General features: G+C 35.9%; 1 protein-coding gene across 3 annotated transcripts in view; it reads right to left on the reverse strand.

Moving 5' to 3' along the window:
- Nucleotides 1–1,296: 1,296 nt before the first annotated feature.
- The window catches only part of LOC149085300 (protein Wnt-4-like), a 94,677-nt gene continuing 75,072 nt past the window's right edge, over nt 1,297–20,901 (reverse strand). For all 3 annotated transcript variants that reach the window (XM_089233242.1, XM_089233243.1, XM_089233244.1), the window contains 2 exons: nt 5,987–6,267; nt 1,297–3,416 (listed from right to left, as the gene is read on the reverse strand). In XM_089233242.1, coding sequence (XP_089089368.1) covers nt 2,949–3,416; nt 5,987–6,267 — 749 coding nt within the window. In that variant the 3' untranslated portion in view covers nt 1,297–2,948. The remainder of the gene's footprint in view (nt 3,417–5,986; nt 6,268–20,901) is intronic.

Consider the following 20,901-nt stretch of genomic DNA (forward strand, 5'->3'; position numbering starts at 1 on the left):
ATACTTGGTACTGATGGACCATGGGAAAAAGAAAGAAATGGTTCAATTTTTGACCCCATCAGGTGAAAAAGTGACACTTTTTTTATTACAGTTATTACAGTTATCTTTTTCCATAGTCTAAATAACGTATATACATAGTTTCGATGAAATACTTCCACCACAACGGGCGCTACATAGGTCGGAGTAGTGTCACTTGAATTATATTGACACCATTCCGACCTATGTAGCGCCCGTTGTGGTAGACGTATTTCATTGAAACTTGGTATATACGTTATTTGGACAGCGGGAAAAAGATAACTGCGATGAAAGCTCCACTTTTTTATATGGTGGTCAAAAATTTAACGATTTTTTATTGAATATTTTTTCCCCAACGGTCCATATATCCTATATATCAAGAGAGAGAGTTTCATCAAAATACCTTCATCAGAATGGGTGCTACATACGTCTCTTCCTAACCAGATCATGGTCCACCGCTCTGTATCAATGAAGAGATATAAGCTGGTGGTCAAAAAAGAACTGGACCATGCTAGGGAAAGTTCATGCATGTGTTGTGAACTTTACGGGAAGTTAGTTTGTGTATAATTCTTGTATAGAGTGCTGCCATCTGCCATCAATTTTTCAAACTATGTGTGAAGTGTAGTGCTTGAATAATTGTACCGTTGTAGGTCTATTATTCTCTGTGGCGAGACTTTTTAACGAGGAGATTGGCTCGCATTCGTGCGTCGAAGTTGGGAACCACAAAAAATCAACTTCAGCCGACCATTACTGTGGCGACGATAGGGTTCAAGCCCGTGTCGTCGCGATGCTACATACGTCTGTGTGGTGTCCGTTTATTTTATAACCACCCTGTTTAATATTTGCTACTGGCGAAGTGCTGTTGAACACCCTCTAAAAGCATCTCTAACGTGCTTGCTATTATGATTCGACAATCTATGGCCAAAAATGCTTGTTTAAGTACCTTGTACCACCTCTTAAAGTTTATCCCATGAATTTATAGAATCAAACTGTATATAAATAAATGTAGGCATGATACTTACGATGTTCTATGTTACTGTCCAACAGCATATTCGAATATTTGTCACTTCACGGTCATAGTCCAAGTCGTGTACGACACACACACGAGGAAAAACTACACTTAGATATGATACAGTCTAATGTCGATTACTTGCTACTTAGAACCTGGACCTATCGAATCGTATGGTGATGCTCCAACCACTCTACTACCACGTAGCTCCAACAGCAATGCATTTAATTAATATATAAAAGTATAATTATATATAACACCACACAACATGGTTTGTGAGATAATGATGTTTTATTCGAGCAGATTGCAATCACTTGTTATTAATACAATATCTTATCATATGAAGATGGAACGCCAGACAGATATTCAATAGACAAAAATGAAATTATTTAAATAATTTTGCGTACATAGTTTTATATCGTACGTATATATTATACACGATTTTCAACAATCTTAGACCATAGTAATATTTGAAGGCAGAATAATTCGGTTTCGTTACCTTTTTTTTCAAGCTTTTTTTTCGACGAACTTACTATAGTAAGTAGTAGCTCGCGATACATACAATACATAGCTGGAATTTAGTTTTTTAATTACCATATTAATAATAATTAATTACTCTCGATAAACGAGTGCTATGTCATATGCAACTAAATATTTCAAAACCAATATTAAAAGAAAAAGGTGGACGGCGTCTTTGACATTATATATAGGTCTATATATATAATGTAGAAGACACAAATTATTATATATTCTTCAACTAGACTATAAGATATCAATGAATGAATTATACGAATTATACACATCCTTTTACACAACCAGATACACAAAGTTTGTTCAGGATCTTTAAAAATCTAATTATACAAATTGCATTCATAAATTTCGTTACACAACTTGCATTTCTACACAACGTTCTATACATGAAAGTTTCCGAGCTTTTACATACTTTATCATGACACGTTTGAAAATTGGCACTACAGTTTCGAAGATTTTTACCTTGAGCATGGCACACATGGAAGTGTATTTTAATCGTTATCAGAATCAAGATCATCACAGAACAAAATTTTTACATGAAAGTTACAATTCTGTATTGCATAGAATAGAGAATATAAACCTCCGTCATATTGAGAGTGGAGTCTTATGCAACTGGAAATCTTAATTTTAAAATAGAGAAATAATTTGCTTACTTATTTCTTGATGATGTTAACAGTCATGTGTTTATTTTAGTTAAGATTTATTATTTACAACAAGTTATTTCAAATTATATGGAGAAAGAAAAATGTGCAATTGCTCAAGCTGACTCCTTCAAGACATAAAAACTTAAGTCATCTAATTAATATATAGGCTTGATATTTGGGCTTGATAGAAATTTATCAGCCCCAATATCAAATTTTGATTATACTAAATATATATGTAAATTGCAGGTACATACAGTTATATATATATATGTATATTCCCTATGATTGATGAGTCGATTGGATTTTGCATAAAATAAAAAAGTGTTGATTGAAAAATCAGTGCGTTCAATAAAACGAATTTTTTCATTGTCTTACATTGGTATAAGTAAGTCTACTAAAAAATATTAACTGGGAACACTTTATCTGTCCAATACACATACATTCAAGTTATATCATTCGAAAACCAATTTCAGATATTTCGGCAGTGTCACTGGCTATTCTTGATGGTCTTCCAGACATATCTACTTATGCCACACGCGTTTCACCATGCATATACAGTATCTATGCATGCTATATTGAACCAAAACAATGAAATTCACAAGTTGCATGCCACTGACAGCATTTGATGCTTCCTTTTGTTCTTAGAAAAGTTCGGACTTAGTTCAACGATGGGATGCTTCTTTAACGAGACGTCTAGTCAACTTGACGTTCTTGCGCGAGATTTATTCATATGTTAAATACAGGATTGTCTATATGCACTCGTACTTTTCAATCTCGCTTTCGCATTGTTTGCATGTAACGTGGCAACACCAATGGAACTTGCAATGACAACGTTCGACACTCTTTTGAACGTGTTTTCTATAACCTCGTCCGCAACATAAAAGTTCGCAGCCATCAACGTCTTTCGATGTCTTGTTACACTCACGCCCGTGAGTTCCCAGTGCTCCAGTCTTTTCATTAGGTTCACAGAAATCTGGAGACGAATTGATATAGACCAAGTCAACGTCTGTGTATGGCTTGAAAACTGTGCTGACTGGAACGAGCTTCGTTCGTTTACCGGCTTTTTTGGGTCTTACCTCTGTGGCAGCGTCAAATCTGTTCTTTAAACTAGCTCCAACCAGACGAAACTCTGGCATGGCACGCCAACAAGTCTTCGTTTGGCAAGATCCAGAGGCACCATGACACTTGCACTCTCTTCTCATTCTATATTCGATAGCCTATCGGGTAAGTCAATAATACTGCACATTATCGATAAAAATTCAGAAATAAAAAACAAGGAAATCATTAAACCGCACAAACGTGAATGTCTACAGTAACAGACATTCGTGTGTGCTATAATTATGCGATGGTGTTCTTGTTTGTTGCCCTTCTCTCATAAACCCAGAAATGGAATACTCTATCTCTATCTACTATATACAGTTCGCATATTTATTCACCAACTCGAATAAAGCCAGGACAAGACTCGTGTAAATTATGGCCCAATACGTTCCAATATTGGTCGTGGCCAAACAGTGTGGCCGCTCTACCATTGTCAATGATCGTCAAATGTTGAAGGCTGGAAGGTATTGGAAAACTGGTCGAACAGAACGATCAGTACCTTCTAACTTATAATACAAGTCAAAGGTCCTTCCTTCCCGATCTTCTGTCTGGCTACACATTGGTCGAAGTCAACAGTCGCAACGCGGAAAGTGTTCTGAAAGCAAATCCTCGCCAAGGAATACTGGACCAAGCTGAGCCAACGTGTTTCCAGCCTATATACCGCTGCTACTTCATTGTATCAGGGTAAGGCAAATATTTGTGAATGATTATTAAGCCAGGCTTAACACGAGTGTGGCCCTGGCTTTAGACAGAAGGAAGGGAAGGGAAAAAAGAACCAATGTTCGAAAAAATTTATTTTTCCTCGTTTTGAAAATGTGACAAAGGATTCCAGGCTCACAATTTTCTGCAGCTGAAAACGAGCTTTAAATTCCTGTCAGACAAGGTTGGACTGAGATCTCAGCCCCCCCCCCCCCCCGTTTGTGATTTGTTTTTTAACATAATTTTCTTTCAGAATCTCTTGTGAATCATTTCATACGTATATATAGTTATATTTTATTTGAAATCGTTTATACAGCAACAACTGTCGAAAAACCTAAGATTTTCCATGAATACGGCGTATCCAGTCTATAGTTACTTCTTCATGCAGATTATTGTGTGCGAGTCCTATTTAAGAAAGTCCAGAAAAAATCAGTTGATATGCTATATAGATCGAACGTTATCTACCAATGTTTACAGATTTCACTATAGGTTTACCCGATTCATGGCCAAAATTACTCAGAAAAACCACGCCATATTACATCAGAGAGAAGGGGATTATGGTTCACGGAATAGAGACGCCACGCAGTTTACTACCATTTTCCGGCCAGACGTAGCTGAAAACTTCTAATATGGTTTATGGCCTCAACCCGCAGATGCCAAGACTATAAAAATGGAAGCTCTATTTATTCTGGTTCGGCTCTGCAAAGCCGTAAATGTCTCCCCCTCCCCCAAATATGTTACTTCAGCTCTAAATGTACCATCTAAAGAAAAATGAAAAAAAAAGTAAAATCTCGTGCTCCCCCATAAACCAAGTCGATAAACGATTCCAAGTTTCACTGTTCATTGAGTTATCCGTCATAAAGCATATCTTCAATTTGAGACCTTAGTGTAGCCTGTTGCTTGTCTGTCAATATACCATATTTCTTTGGTGTACTTTTCACAAATCTACGCTGTATTTAGTCTCACGTCAATCTGTGAAAAGCCCAAGAAATTTCCTCCTACTACATAAATTTTCCCATCGAAAAAGTCAAAGACTAATATTTGTAATACAAGTCTCCATTTAACCATAACTCAATAAACTCATTTTTAACTCCGAACTAATACTGTCTGATTCTTATGAGATGGTTGCCGTTTTTTCTGAATCCGCAATAAATGAATTTGATTTATATAATGGAAGATCAAATCTGAACCTTTTAAAAAAATCACGACAGAGCTATATCGTACTCCCCAAAATCATCATTTGATTCATTTTGACCGGCATTTTCGACCATTTTTGCTTCGGTGAACGGCTACTTTGATGTTTGCAAGGAATTGACATTACGTACAAGAAAACAGCTTGTTTAGAATCATGGAATGACATGAAAACCCCATATAAGTGGGAAAAGACAATTTACTAATATCATCAATTGATGATTCCTTGTCTATGTACTTGATATCAAGGTAGCGTATCGTCGTGCATGGTATCACTAGCAATTTACAATGTAGGAGAACGTGTGTCCAACGACAGTCAGGTGCCGCATCGTATCATTAGCCTAAGTATCCCCCCCCCCTTGTAAATAATGGATGTATTGTGGCCTAATGGTTTGAAGCGATCGATTGCCAAAGGGCATGGTATTCTGATTGATTGAGTAATTAAATGATATTACTTGGTTGCTGAGAGAACGTTTCTTTCTTTTTACTCTTTAAGATGAACTCATATAGGTACGTTGCATAATATTTTGGCCACGTTTATAGTATTTATCGGCCATTATTTGCACATGATTGTTTTGGGGATTGAAAGGATTAATTTTTACCTTGATTGGCGAACATCTTTGATAATAAAAAACTTCTTTTGATTTGGTTTTTTATTTGAAATCAAATCAATGGTTTTACGATATGTGCGGAAGGAAAATCTATATTAAGTACGTTCGTACGTCTATAATTTAATTATACGATTGTGTTTTGACGGATAAACTGAATTTTCCATTGATCACAAATATTTTCAACTGACCTTTCTTCCAGCTTCATTGTTATGGAGATTCATGATAGCTTTTGGGTCAGATTTTCCTCTTGCTTGCCTCACATCATTAGTATCGACGAAGCTCTTGGAAAAAGCCGTACCATAAGCAATGTTATCTGAACATCCCGACCATTTGAATGTGTCAGATGGTGTCTGACGAACTGTTCGATCACAGCCGCAACGTACTAGTCGACCACTGCTACAGGCTCTAGTAACAGCATGAGAAACTCCAGCGGCGGAGATTGCGTGAACAAATGCAGCTTCCCGTGTTCCTGAAAAAATTATTCAAAAAATATAGACTCATATTAAAATGCATTTCAAATTTCCATTTCAATTTTCTTTACGCGCCTCTTCAACCACTGATAAGAAAAAAGATGTACATTATCTACATAATCAGAAACATAAAGAAAAAGTAGAGTTGCCGTTAATTGATTAATTAATTGCTTGATGAAAAACAACGATATTCGGGGGGGGGCACAGACGACGTACAATCCATTTTTTATCTGCCGTTCAACGTATTATAGGAAGGGCTAACAAACTTCCTGCCCAGCCTCTTGCCATCACGGACGCCCAAGTTGTTCGCGAACATCTAAAACCCGCACTTTGCTGCAAAACTCGCTTGCCAACCTAATTAGTATTACATGCCGATGCACAGACTCAACAGCGTAATGACGTACATGTCAAAGAGCCTTTTAAAACTCTAATTACAGCTTTCTATGTCCCTTTTCTTTGCAATCTATATTACATAGCGGTTGAGAAAAATAATGAACAACGGTTGGACCTACGACGTATCGACCAGTTACAATAGACATATACATCATATCTTTTTGAATAAAAACTATTTATTAATATAGTTGTTATAATCACCTTAGTTTCAAAGTTTGTACATAATATACAAACGTAGTTCTGAAAAGTTACGCAGATGAACATTTATGTGAACGTATTACTGTCAATCATCGTTTTTATGTATATAACAACACAACGATATATATATAATGTTACCTATTATTTTTTTTCACTCTCTTAAGAATAGGTTTTTTTTGTGTTTTTTATACATTTGTGGTGAAAAAATCGGTAGTTCAGGAAATTTATTTTCGTTGTACATTGAGCTGGAATCGGAGGCGTCCGCGTCCTAACATTGTACCGGCAAAATGAATCAACGTACTACCAGGGCCTGTTTCTCGCATTGGTAAACGGAGCGCGAATTTTCAGAGCTTTGAAATTGGCTGCCTTCGTATTATAAGCACGGACCCTTCTCACGCCCCTGCATCAAAGAATACTATATATAAGGGGCACACACACACACAAAAAATTCATACTTGCTCGGAGCCCGGACCTAATAGAAACAGGCCCTGCGTACTACATCGTTTAAAGTAGTGATGGGCAAACTACGTCCCGCGGGTCCGATGAGGCCAGTTTATAGGAGGTCTATACTGACCTCCGCTGATCTTAAAAATATTAGTTTAAATTTTTTCAATTTCAGTGATTGAGAAAAACTACCGGCTATTTCATTTTATGTACAACCAAAATATAGTTCTGAGAAGTTAAATAGCTAATGATAAAAAACTTTTTATGAGAAAAAATTTTTATAGTCTTTATATTGAGTTTCATAAGAAATTGGCCCGCCAAATTTTTTTTTTTTTTTGGCCAGCTCATAAAAAAGTTTGGTCATCACTGGTTGATGAGCAAACGCGTGTGAAACAATCATATTTTAGGCGCCAGTATACTTTGAATTATGAATTCAATATTTCATTCAATGTAAAGAAGAGTTATTTGAAGTATTTTTGATTACCTTTTGTTTTTATCTCATCAGGTTTAAAACACAATTAAAAAATTGTCACGATGATTGTCCTTTATCGGTCATAAAAACAAATTGCTTCCTGGTTACCCTAAAACATAGCACTAAAACATGAAAGCATCTGAAAAACATTCAGGTTTTTACTGGCTCTCTGAGTTCGTTGGGAAATTATGTTCAATGTGTGTAGATATAATCTTCATGACAGAACCGGAAAAAAAGTCCTTTGTGACCTTTCTGGTATGCTGGGTGAACCTTTTTTCTAAACAATAGGGACTCAAGGTTAACAATTACACGTTGCTGTTGGTTCTACCGATATATCTGTTGTATCTTTGATCAATAAGAAACACTAAAAATAATGAGAACACTATCTTTAAACGAAATGAATAGAGATTCGGTGGGGACTAAAAAACGTTTAAAAAATACAAATCTCTTCCTCTCACATTTATAACCATATTTAGTTAACTAAATGATATTCAGGTATCACCGGATTAATCCTAGCGCTTCGTTATTATATATAATCACCTATAGTAATTTTTCTTAATGGTAGAAATGTATATTTCCCATAAGCGGAATTGTTTGCGCAATCAAATACTATCGGACTTGAGCAACCGACGACCATGAAATTTATTTCCGTTTGATTATGATCAAACGGTCATATAATAATGCTTATGCTATCAAAGTCTTCTATGTGTACGGTCTCAAACTATAAAATATAACTATAATAAAACTTCTCCATCAGTTAAAAAATATAGTCGAATGAAGAAAAATGTAAGGGAAAAGGTCACGTTTTTACATTAAAATAAAATATTCTATCCGAAAAGAAATCATAAAAAATTGTCATTATACGTAAGATAACATGTAGAAGAAATGCCTTATATACATGCATTGGCGTACGCAGAATTTTCTCAAGGGCGGGGGGGTTACGTTTTTTCCTGCAAAATAACACTATGATATCGGCTTACGGGAGGTTAGAACCCCAAAACTCCCCTTTGCGTACGCCAATGAAGAATTAATATAACAATCTGCAACTACTGGGTGTTTATAATTAAAGTTCCCGTACTCTTATCCGAATGCAGCCAAATTTCAAGATATCTTAATGAACATGGGAGAGAGATTTATGCACAAAAATAGTTCGATGTTCGACCACCAGGTGAAAAAGTAGTGCTTCTTCATTGCATTTCTTCTTTTTCCCATGTTCCATATAAATGGACCCGGATACCAAGTATTTCAGTAGAATACGTCTACCAGAACGGGCGCTACATAGGTCCAACTAGTAGGTTCAGTATACTGACACTACTCAGACCGATATAGAGCCCGTAAGTATACTGACGATGCTCAGGCCTATCACACGCCCGTTGTGATGGACGTATTCCATTGTAAAACTTGGTATATACACCATATCAACCATGGGAGAAAGGAAAATGCAATGAAAATCTCCACATTTTCATGTTGCCAAAAATTAACTTTTTTTTATTGCATGAAAATTTGGCTGTATTTGGATAGATTAGTTTTGGAGAAAAACCACCCAGAGTACACGGGAACTTTAATTATAAGCACCATGATTTCATCTCGAATGTTTTCCTGATCAGAATTAATACTGACTGATAACTTTTTATAAAATGTAATGACAGTCCCGTTGAATTCAAATTTCCTTTCACTTCACAGCTTAATATTTGCTGCAGTCGTTCAGTTAAACAGTCTAAAGTGGTCGAAATTGTGGACCAGAGGTATTTCTGATTGTTAATATCTTCATGGCCAACTTTCTAACACTTTAATTCCTGTTCAACATTTCCAAGTCCGTCTAACCGATAAGAAAATTTGATGACATACTGCACATTTCAGATATTTCTGCTAGTTCCATTATCAATATTCATTACTTAACCAATAAATAAAAAAATTCCCTAGCCCTAAAATGTAAGTCCACTGATGCGTTTCCCAACCTATGGTCCACGACAACGGCACGAGTGGTTCGCACGCAGGCTTGTTAATTTTATTCTAACTTAATGAAAAAATTATTAAATTGTTGTAATTGATTATAAGTAATATCCTTATGGGTTGAAATGGAAAATTTTAGTTTCTCTTTCTTGGGTGACCATATCTCAACGAAGAAAATACAGGAACTGCGATCCTGAATGTATAGATATACTAATATCGGTAATTTTAGCCGAGAAATGCGATTTATGACTCATTTTTTAATTATTGCTAAAATTTATTAGCAGCAAAATAAAGAGTTAAGCATATATGCCTTTCGGCAACGTTTACATACGTATGCTTGAAATCTGCATTTAATCGTAATTCTTGAATGCTAAGCTGTCAAGGCAAGTTGCCTGTTGCAAGTTGTGGTCTACGTGTTAGCAGCTGAATGCATATTTTGTGAACCGCTCACCGCGACGAAACTTTTTCGGAGTTGGATACCAACTCACAATGGCACCTCAAAACTTCAACCGACTAGGCTGGATGCAGATCCAAATAATTCCAAATAGCAAAGTGTGTCTTATTTGATACTCGGGTTCATATATTGTGTCGTTCCACTCCCAAACATAATGGTTTTTTATGTCGAAAACATAAAAGTATCCATTTCTAAATGTCGACATGGCAAGTTGGTGAAATTGAATTCTGCAACTAGACTGGCACTTCCTTAAACCGAACCACTGACATTCCGGTTAAAGAAGGTAGCTCACGTAAAAAGAACACATGTATCGCAAATTCGGTGGAGGTTATAGGATCTCCTGTGTGGTAAAGACCCCCATCCCCCACGCGCCATCGCATCTTTTTCCATCTACAGATTGCTTGCCTAGTCTATCTTATGTTGGTACCATCAAATGTTTACCTATTTCGGATGATCAACACTATCCACGTGACTAGCGTTTATCACTCTTTTCACCGTGGTGATGAAACTCCTCTAGAACAGTGTTTCTCAACCGCTGAGCCCTGGCATCAGTCAAACCGGGCCGCGAGTGATTCATCATTTCATTTTTCCCTATTTATTTTTCATTAGTTGTGTTTATGACCGAGCTTTCCACTCAAAAAAAAAAAATTCTACCGGGCTGCATGCTTCGAAAGGTTGAGAACCACTGCTCTAAAAGTCTACCGGTGCGTACCTCAATCTTCTATTTCACCTGTTAGACAGCACGAGTGGCGTGGTGGTAGGATGCTCATCTGCCACCGTGAAGGTTGCCATCAGGTCCCAGGTTCCAACTGGGGAAGAATATAGATAACAAGAAATTTCCCCTAGCGCCTTCATTTCCAACCGAACTCGTTAACGACAGTAAAATGCAGTATAGCGATGTGGCCAACAGATTGCCACTATACGAGGTGTACCAAATCAGGAATAAGAAGAAAAAATAAATGTATAAAAATTTAGAAAACAATGTTTTGTCTGTAATATTCAAACTATGAACGTATTGGAATAAATAATTTGCAGAAGAAACTGTGTTTTTTAATTCATTGTATCTAGCTGGAAAAACAACCAGATAAATAATGAGTATGTACCAGTTTATGAAAAAGAGGAGGAATATATACCCCAGAGCATTGGCGTACGCAAAGGGGGATTTTTGGGGTTCTAACCCCCCTCGAGCCAAGATTATAGTGTTATTTTGCAGGAGAAACGTAAACCCCCCCCCCTACTCAGAAGGGAAAAAATCTGAAAAACCCCCTCGAAAAATTTCTGCGTACGCCTCAGAGCAAGAGTTTGATGACTATATTGTCAGTATTTCACCACATTATTCATGGCGGAGAAAAATCTGCGAGTTTTCTGGGTCATTTTACTGCTGCGGCTTATACACCGAAGTGTTTCTCTTGGTGCGGCCAGCTGACTATTATGTTGGTTCTCGATCAGAGCCAAGTTGGCCCGATATATTCAGTCCGGAAAATAATTACTTCATATTATGTTGGGAATAAACACCAAAAATTCTTGTTTTTCGCATGTAAATAAATCGGCAAAGTAGCTCAGACGAAAAATTGAAAGAAAAAAAAAAACCTTGTGGTATTTTTACGTAGACGAATTGGATAATAATTGGCTCTTGTCCGGAAAGAAACGTATAATTGAAAACGCGCAGGTCTGAAAATGAAAGAAAACACGGTACACAGACGGAATATGACCTATGGCCATGCCAATTCCAACAAAAACGTGTATCTGTCGCAATTGCTTTTTTTCCCCTTTGTGAGAGTCTCGCGTTTATTTCCTTAGCTTTGCAATCGATCATAAAGGGTGTTTTTTCCTGTCCATGGAAATGGAACGACAGTGAAATTTCGATTGATATTCGGACTGTAATAGCTCGGAAACATACGAAAATACCATAAATCAATTATTTTTCAGATGTGTTTGAAACGTGTGTGTGTCCAACACCATATATATTCCGTGGCGGTAGAAAAACACCTCAAATACGTGCATGAAATACGTCAATATCTTAGTGTAATTTTCTGGAATTTTAGTTTTCGCTATTTTTGAGATTCTGGTATTTGTGTGTGTGTGTATATATATATATATATATATATACATATAAAAGAAAACAAAATCTCTCTTGAGTATAACTATTGAATTTTTCATAAGAAATTCTATGAATTCCTTGAATCATTTTTGGTAGTAGTTTTATGTTTAGTCTGCTATTTCAAATATATTAATGCAAATCATACCTCATAGAAATTGATTTTCTTCTGGAATACTAGTCTTTAGTTTCTGTCTAATAAGAATTAGGCTAGACATCGTGGTAAAAATCATTGAATGTCACTAGTCATTAAACGCAGTGGATTTTCATTTCCTCAATAGACGAAAAAATTATCAAACTAATATATATATTACTATTTAATCGTACATGTAACTCGTACGCATTCCTTTGCGTAATTTCCGAAAATCAATACATGCCGGAATGGGTTTTCTGAGTGAATGTGTGGCCCTTACGTATTATGTTGCCAGGGTTGTGCTTTTTCCGTGGCTTCTATATTTTGAAATTAAGACGGGATAATAAATGCATGAATTTTTTCGTGTTATACAAGAACAGGGTGGTTATAAATAAACTGGTACTACTTAGACGTATGCAGTGGCCATTCTGATGGAGGTATTTTGATGATACTTGGTATATGGAATATATGGACCATGAAGAAAAGAAAGATTAACCGTTTAAAGGCCAATGTTCCATAAATGGAACATAGTTTTTATTTACAAAAATATTATATAAAACTTGATTCAAACATTTCTGGTTTTTTATCGTATATAGAGAAGAGTTCAAAGTATTTTTTGAAATAAATTCAGAAACTTTAGGTTGATACAAACATTTTTGACAGAATTTTGAAATTTGACATTTTCTGGGCATTTTTTTCCCATTTCGATTAAAATTTGCCAAAATTTCAATTTTGGAGTAAATTGAAAATTATTTTGTGTGTTTCTACCACTTAATATATCAATCAAAGTAAATAAATTAGTTTCTTTGTGCTGTTAAACGTTAAAGAGTTACACGCGTTCAAAAATGCATGTTCCTTGGCCTTTCAAGAGAGCGGGATATCTAATTTGTAGTGCGCTGCTTCGATTTTCCCGTTCGAACCTCAGGTTGGTTGTCACCATTTGACGTGGTTATAGGAGCTAATTCTGGGTAATATGACACAGAGGAATGTGGTGGATTGTTTATATCGAGTGAGTACTTTTTTATTCTTGCATTCTTAGAAATGTATATTTTTGCGAACTGCAGACTAATCAAACCGAGTTCAACAATTCTAGATAGCCTTGTTGTGTTCAACTGAATGTAACCATATCAAAAAAAATATCTCACATTAGAAGAAGCTGTAGTATATTTAGAGATTCGAATTTGCAGATTCCGAATTAGAGGATGTAGATATATACGAATTACGTGCTAATGAAAATGAACATCATGGATGAAGATGATATTGTTGAAAATGATCTAGCATCAACAGTTGCAACTGATGTATGTGAAATGCTAGGTAATTTTTCAACAACTAGGATGGGGTGTTAGAAAACTCCTAAAACGTGTTCTTCTAAAGATGTAGGGTAGAAAAAAAGGACCAAAACGTAAGTGTAACACTCAAGTTTCAATAAAGGCAAAACAGTTTTGACCAATCCGAAAAAAAATTATTGCATGGGATAAAAAAAGTTATTTTTAGAATCCGATCGAAACCAGCTCTGGATTCTATTGGAAAATATTGGTCATATGACCATTATAGCACGTTGGATAATTCATTCAGAGTTGCGAGAAGCGGATCGTATTTCGCATTTGAAATTCCGAAGAGAAGTGACAACTCTACGAACGAAGGAGGGGTTAATTATTTATCCAGGTCCACGTTGTCAACTGAAAAAAAGATGTCAGGTCATTTGATGGCCATTATATTGTGTCTGCGACGCGAGGATGGTATGCGGTTTGCCAAAAATGTGTAAAAATGCTACCAATGTGAGAAACGGGTCCATCAAATATATATGTTTTTTTTCTGTTATTACTGACATTAGAAAAAATTTCGAATTTTCTGCACTCACACACACATTTTTATGTTAAAAAAGCCAGTATGTGTTACGAATTTGAATTTGTATTAGAAAATAAAAAATTTCGTGTGATAACTGTACTCCAGAAATACCAGTTTCCGCTTTTACCTCTCCCCGAGTGCCAATGTTCCATTTATGGAACATCGTGAAAAACGAAGAAAAAAATTGCTTTCTTCAAATTTCAAAGTTGATCTATGTATAGGCATGCAAAAGGACCCCGAATTCCAAATTTCAAAACAATAAGTGACTTTGTTCATAGTTCGGCCTTTAAACGGTTAAATAAATAAATAAATATATATAGATAGATATATAGATAGATATATATATAGTATATTTCAAATATAGTGTTAGTATATTTCAAATATAGTGTTAGTATATTTCAAATATAGTGTTAGTATATTTCAAATATAGTGTTAGTATATTTCAACTGACAACTACTCAGCTTAATTATACTTACACTGCTCCGACCTATGTAGCGTCCGTTGTGGTGGACGTATTTCATTGAAACTCGGTATACACGTTATTTGGACCATGGGAGAAAAAGGTAACTGCGATTAAAAAACACCTGGTGATCAAAAAATGTAAACTATTTTCTCTCATTGAATATTTCTTTTCCCCAATGTCCATATATCCTATATATACCAAGTACCATCAAAATACCTCCATCAGGATAGCACACACGCCTGAGTAGTGTCGGTTTATTTATAACCACCCTGTATCATGATGAAGGTCAGACCGCTCTCTGCTTAGAGAGTTTTGCAAATGGGGGGGACCGGCTCGCATTCACGCCTCAAAGTTGGAAAACCACAAGAAACCGACTTCAGCCGACCATCACTGTGCCGCCAACGAGTTTCGAAGCTGGATCCAGTTATCAAACTACTATAAAGTAGACAAAATGCAGACATCAAGTAGTGGCACACCCTTCGTGTCAAAACGATTAGCCGGAAATGAAAGTATTTGATAATAGGATTAGATTATGTTATTGTGTTCCATGTGAATGAGTATTTAACGGCCCTGTGTGTGTAATAATAAGAAAAGCAGTTCCTAAGCTTTGAACTTTATATAGTAGAGAGCAAATCATTTCATTCCACCTTATTTTTAAATATATATTTAAGATAACGCCCATTTTTCTTTGTCGAGTCGATTCATGACGACTCAATTCCTCCTCTCATTAAGATTATCATGAAAGATGTAAAGAGCTCGTTTCATTAATCTTAAGAGTTTTCCTTGTCAAGGATCCTTATTACCATGCCATTACTTCTTACCAGAATGGATATTCCTATCTGCGAAAAATGATTCAAAGCATTGTGGACGCTCAACCCTTCAGCGTATTTTGTTGGGGAATACGTGCTTTGTTAGTCGATGTTACATTCCTGAAACTCAAAATAATAATAGGAAAAAAAAGACTCTCAGCCGTGTTGGTGTTATCGTCGATGTCGTTAATCATGTTTGTATTATTATTATTTTGTTGCCCATGCAAAGCTGGAGGCTTTTCTTTGAAATTATTAGATGACTTCCCCTCCCCCTTAAGTATTAACACCCCTGGCAACAATAGCAATATGTTGACTTTTGAGTGCTTGCACCTTGATCCCAGATAAAAATACTCTATAGCGATTAATTGTCTTCAAATGTGGGATTAAATCCACACATTGGCACATCTGAGAAAATACTTTACACTGATCGAAATAAAAAGAAACAACATAAATCGACTAAAAATGGAGCACTTTAAGGAAAAATTCACTAGGAAATCGAAGTTTGTTGGTCTATTATTAGCACCTCTTTACGGGATATGTATGATGAATTATGTCTATAGTATATTTATAGTATGATTTATTCCAATAGTTAAATGAATAAGATGTTTAATAGAAAGTGTTTCGGAGTAGAAAATCAGTGTTAAATTGTTCACTAACGACGATTTAATGACTGCTTTTCATTGATTTTCCGAGAGTTCTAAATCCCATGAATTTGATTTTACAATACCCAAAATCCATATATTCAATGTTTTTCAGTATAAATGCTTATAGTTAAATATTTTCATACATTATAACTAGCGCAGGACCGATTAATCGAATAATCGGATCGGTTAATCGCAGTTGAAAATTTCAGTTGAGTTGATTGAGTCAATCCGATTAAAAGTTTTATTAAAAGTTTATAAATTAACTTGATTTGTTTGACAGAACCGAAGACGTCTTGCAAATTATGTTCTTATATATAACATTTCGGTCAAGTGACCATATTTAAAAATATCTGAATCAATATTTTGATCAAATGTTTCGGCATGGGAAAATAAAATTCGATTCAACAAAAATTGATGATTTCAGTTTCAAAATGAGTTTAATGAGAGTTGTAGAAGACAAGATGAAAATTTATTGCCTCCACTGTAAACAGCAGTTTTTATACAATTCCTCTACCCCAAGTACGATTTGGGTAGAGTTTTAAATTAAATGAACAAAATATGCTTTTATAGGATCAATCAACATTATACTATAGTTAAGAAAAATATTCGATTAAAACTTGATTAATTGAATAAAATCTTTTGATTAACCAGTTAAAAATTTTATTTGTTTCCCAGCCCTAATATTTTTCAGCTGTATTCTATATCTGAAAAAGAAGTGAAAAAAATAATATTTTTATTCTAAAAATTCATTGTTGTTATATGCTAAAGGGTCGAATCAATGTCAATCTGGTAGGTAAATTCAACCCAAAACAAACTTATTTGGAAAAAAAATGGAAAAGATTATGTATGCTATGAAATTGAAGTAGAGTTGGATGAGTTTTCGTTCAAAATTGATCTTTATATATATATATATATAGCTCTCCTAATCCCATCCTACCAACTATTTCGCAATAAGTATTTTAGTAATGATAATAAGAAATCAATCTGTTTATTTATCACGCTCCCAATTCCATTTTCACTATAAGCTTCGATTTTCTATGATGGATGACATGAATCAGTGTAATGAATCCCGTCCTCTATAGAAAGACTATTGTTTATATACCGAAAAAAAGATTACTTTCTCGAATAAGTCTTGAAAAATGCAGATTATATTGCACAAACTTATTTTTTAATTCATTCTCCGGTCACTGCTCTACATAATCCAGGTTACATGGCTAACCATAATTGCATAATTTCCATTAACGCGTAAGCAAGGAAACTTCTTAGGAGCACCAAATTTCTATTTGATATTATTATTATTTTACTGCCCGATAAGTTCTCTTTGTTTCAACAAAATTAGAGCAATAAATATCGAGCTCTTGGGGTTAGAGATTATCGTCGAGCTTACATAAAAATAAGTATCTTATTTTCTTCTCCCCATCTCGCTTATGTAAAAATCCTAGGGTATAGATAAAATAAATTCATACGCATTTATGGGTGGTATGAAAATAGATGATCGGCAGAGAAAGATTGACAGATAGTCGATAACTTCTGGTGCAATTTTAGATATGATATATAATATATCGAATCGTTTTATCTGTTGCGTTCTTTTCCATAAACAAGATTGTGAATAAATCAAGGATAATTTGAGGATCTTTTTGTCGCCATTGACAGTTTAATAATTGTAAGTGACTGGAAAAAGAAAAGTTGAAACGGAATACATCGTGTTGAGAGTCATAATTTATTTTATGAGAGTGTTCTGATTGATGATCAATAATATAAATTCTTTGAATATTTGCGATTTTGTTATCTTAGCCACAGTGACGTACGCTGAAGAGACAAACTATTATGGTAATTCAGAATATGGCAACTACTAAAATTGGCTACAGGAGCACTGCAGTGAGTTCACAACATTCGATTATGCTCCTAGACGCCACTTCATTAACTCTGGCCATATCGCAATTTACTGCGTTGGAATCGAAGGTACCGTCTATCGATGGTCGCCTAAAGCTCTTAGAAAATATCTTATCTATATTCTCCCCAGGCTTTGGACGTGGGACCGTGACGGCAATCTTCACGGTGGTAGACGAGCATCTTACCACCACACCACTCGGGCGCGATATGCTCCGAGACGGAAATTTCTCGCCTATTTTACGACAATACAACCATCTCGATCCTGGCGCATCTAACTGAGTCATCATAATGGTGTATGGCTAATGTTACTTGAACTAAAGATGGACCAACTCTCTACTACATACATACTCAACCCGCGGCCCTCGAAGTCACCTGATGCAGCCAGTGACCTTAAACCTAATTTTGTAGAAATGAACTAAGCCGCAATTTGCAGATCATTCAAGGGACTTGCGATATATATTTTTTAAAGTCTCATATTGCGATACCCGTAGTACAGTTCCAAATCACTTGATAGCCCCGAAACACTTTTACAGATCACTTAAGGCCGGGTTCACACTGGCGCGATACGGCAAGCTTCGCAGCATGCAACTCGACGCGGATTGGTTAAAACCTGATTTTTTTTTAACCAATCAGCGTCGAGTTGCATGCTGCATCGTTTGCTGTATTGCACCAGTGTGAACCCGGCCTTAATTGATCTGTAAAAGTGTTTCGGGGCTAGTGAGTGAGTGTTAGCATAAGCTATCTAGTAATTGACTGAATGACCCGGTGACTGTTGAGTGAGTGAGCGAGAACGAGCTAGCTCTAGTGACAGGCCGGTTTCACTCGATCATTCACTCATGTCGAACTCGTGTCGGTGAACTGTTGGTCGGTTTAATTTTCTTGGCAGTGAATTTTCCTAGCGGTGAATTGCATGGCGGTAAATTTTCACGGAAACACGATTGTTAAAAAAAACCGTGCAACGCGTATTTATAAATTTTTAAGAGCATCAGCTGACAAGAAAACGGAATAAACCTTCAACACAACCAGCCACGATATATCGATACGATATCGTACAGTCAGGTATTCTCGCGGAAATGTTTTTCTTTGATGCCATCAAGCGAACAGATACTAGAGTCTTCGGAAAATCGAATTTTAAAATCAGGTGGCTAATCTGATTCATTTTATTTTTCTTCTAGACATACACGTATGTGGTAAATGCCAGATTTCCGAGCGGAGGGAACTCTATGTAATGGGATTACGTTGTTGACAGACGGCAAGTCTTGGAATCTTTAAATCCCAAGCAAGTAACACGTCAAACATATCCATTGGTTTTTTGTTGGTCTTTTTTTTTTTCCATAAACTCACATCTATCGATTGGAATTTGTTATTTTTTGGGTGGGGATCTCACTGAAATGTTTTCATAAGGCTTGTTATTCGTGTATTCCCCCCCCCCTTTCCTTAAAACTTTAAATTCGAACATAGGAAACTTCAAAACTTTAACGGCTCTCTTCTGGAATCTCCGTCAGTTCTATCTAATCTGTTTCTGCTAGCGAAGAGCTCTAATATAGGAATGTTCAACAAATTCCCCTCGATACATTCAATATTTTCTAACCACTAACATTTGGTACGGAACAACTAATCAGATAACATTAATAAAAAATCATATAGCAAATGCAGATAACATAATAGATTCTAAATCAAAGAAATTGAAAATCAACCGCGAAAATAGGATTGGATTCTGCTTCTTTAATGTACAGGGTGGGCAAAAAGACCGTAGAAACTTTAAAAATTCATAAAAACCGGAAAAATAACCGAAATTACAAACGGTTTGCAAGGGTTAGCATTGCTAGGTAACGGGAATTTTTTTGAGACAGGAAAAAAAATTCAAACACTGCCGATAGGTAACGCTGACGTACACAAGTCAAAGAAAAGATAGGCAAATAACAAACAGAATGCCACAAAATAGTTTATTACAGCAGTATGTGTTCCACCACCACCACCACAGGGGATAACACATTGCAGGCGTCACAAATCCAGCAACGGCAGAGTGCAGCATGGTTTACAACGGTGAAATGCTTGTGGATTAGGAACACAAGTTCTTATAACCGTCGTCATTTGCAGATTTGGGGTCATTCAAGTATTACGTCAGCATCGAGGTGGGGGGGGGGGGGTTCGGATTTGCTGACTTTTGATGACAAGGGGGGAAGGGGGGTTTGAAGGTTGCTTACGTCATCAACCACCCCTGTTTGAAGATAGGAAATATTCTAAGCTGCTAACGAAATTTTGTTGACGGGGGGTGGGGGGTCAGTGTTTTGCTGACTTTGGCTGACGGGGGGGGGAGTCAAAAATGGCTAAAAATCTGCATACGTAATACTTGAATATCGATCATACCAGTGCCACCTATCGGCTGTTTTGTGAGTTTTTTTCCTGTCTGAAAAAAATTCTCGTGACCTAGCGATGCTAACCCTGCAAACCGTTTTTTATTTCTGTTTTTTTTTCGGGTTTTTATTCATTTTTAAAATGTCTACGGACATTTTAAACGGATCAAATCCCTACTTTTTTGGCATTTCTATGCAGAAAATATCATCCGAGATTGCAAAGTAATATATATACATTTTCTAAATCAACGACACACAATCATAAGTAATATATGATTACAAAAGAAAATTGTCTTAAGTTGTTTTAAAAAATGCTCAAAATATGACTTCCTTTAGTCACATGCACAATGTCGAAGTGATATGAAAAAATCTTGCTTTTTAATAGGAGTCAAATGCGGAAATCTTCAGCCTCCATGGACTCTTCCATGTGAAAGACAGAAATTTCAGTCGTTTTACCTCATTACTTAGCTTTGG

The sequence above is a fragment of the Pholcus phalangioides genome, unplaced genomic scaffold (genome assembly GCF_987345545.1).
Source record: "Pholcus phalangioides strain wild (caught in Gottingen) unplaced genomic scaffold, Ppha-v1.0 ptg000007l_1, whole genome shotgun sequence".
In the NCBI taxonomy this organism is placed as follows: Eukaryota; Metazoa; Arthropoda; class Arachnida; order Araneae; family Pholcidae; genus Pholcus; species Pholcus phalangioides.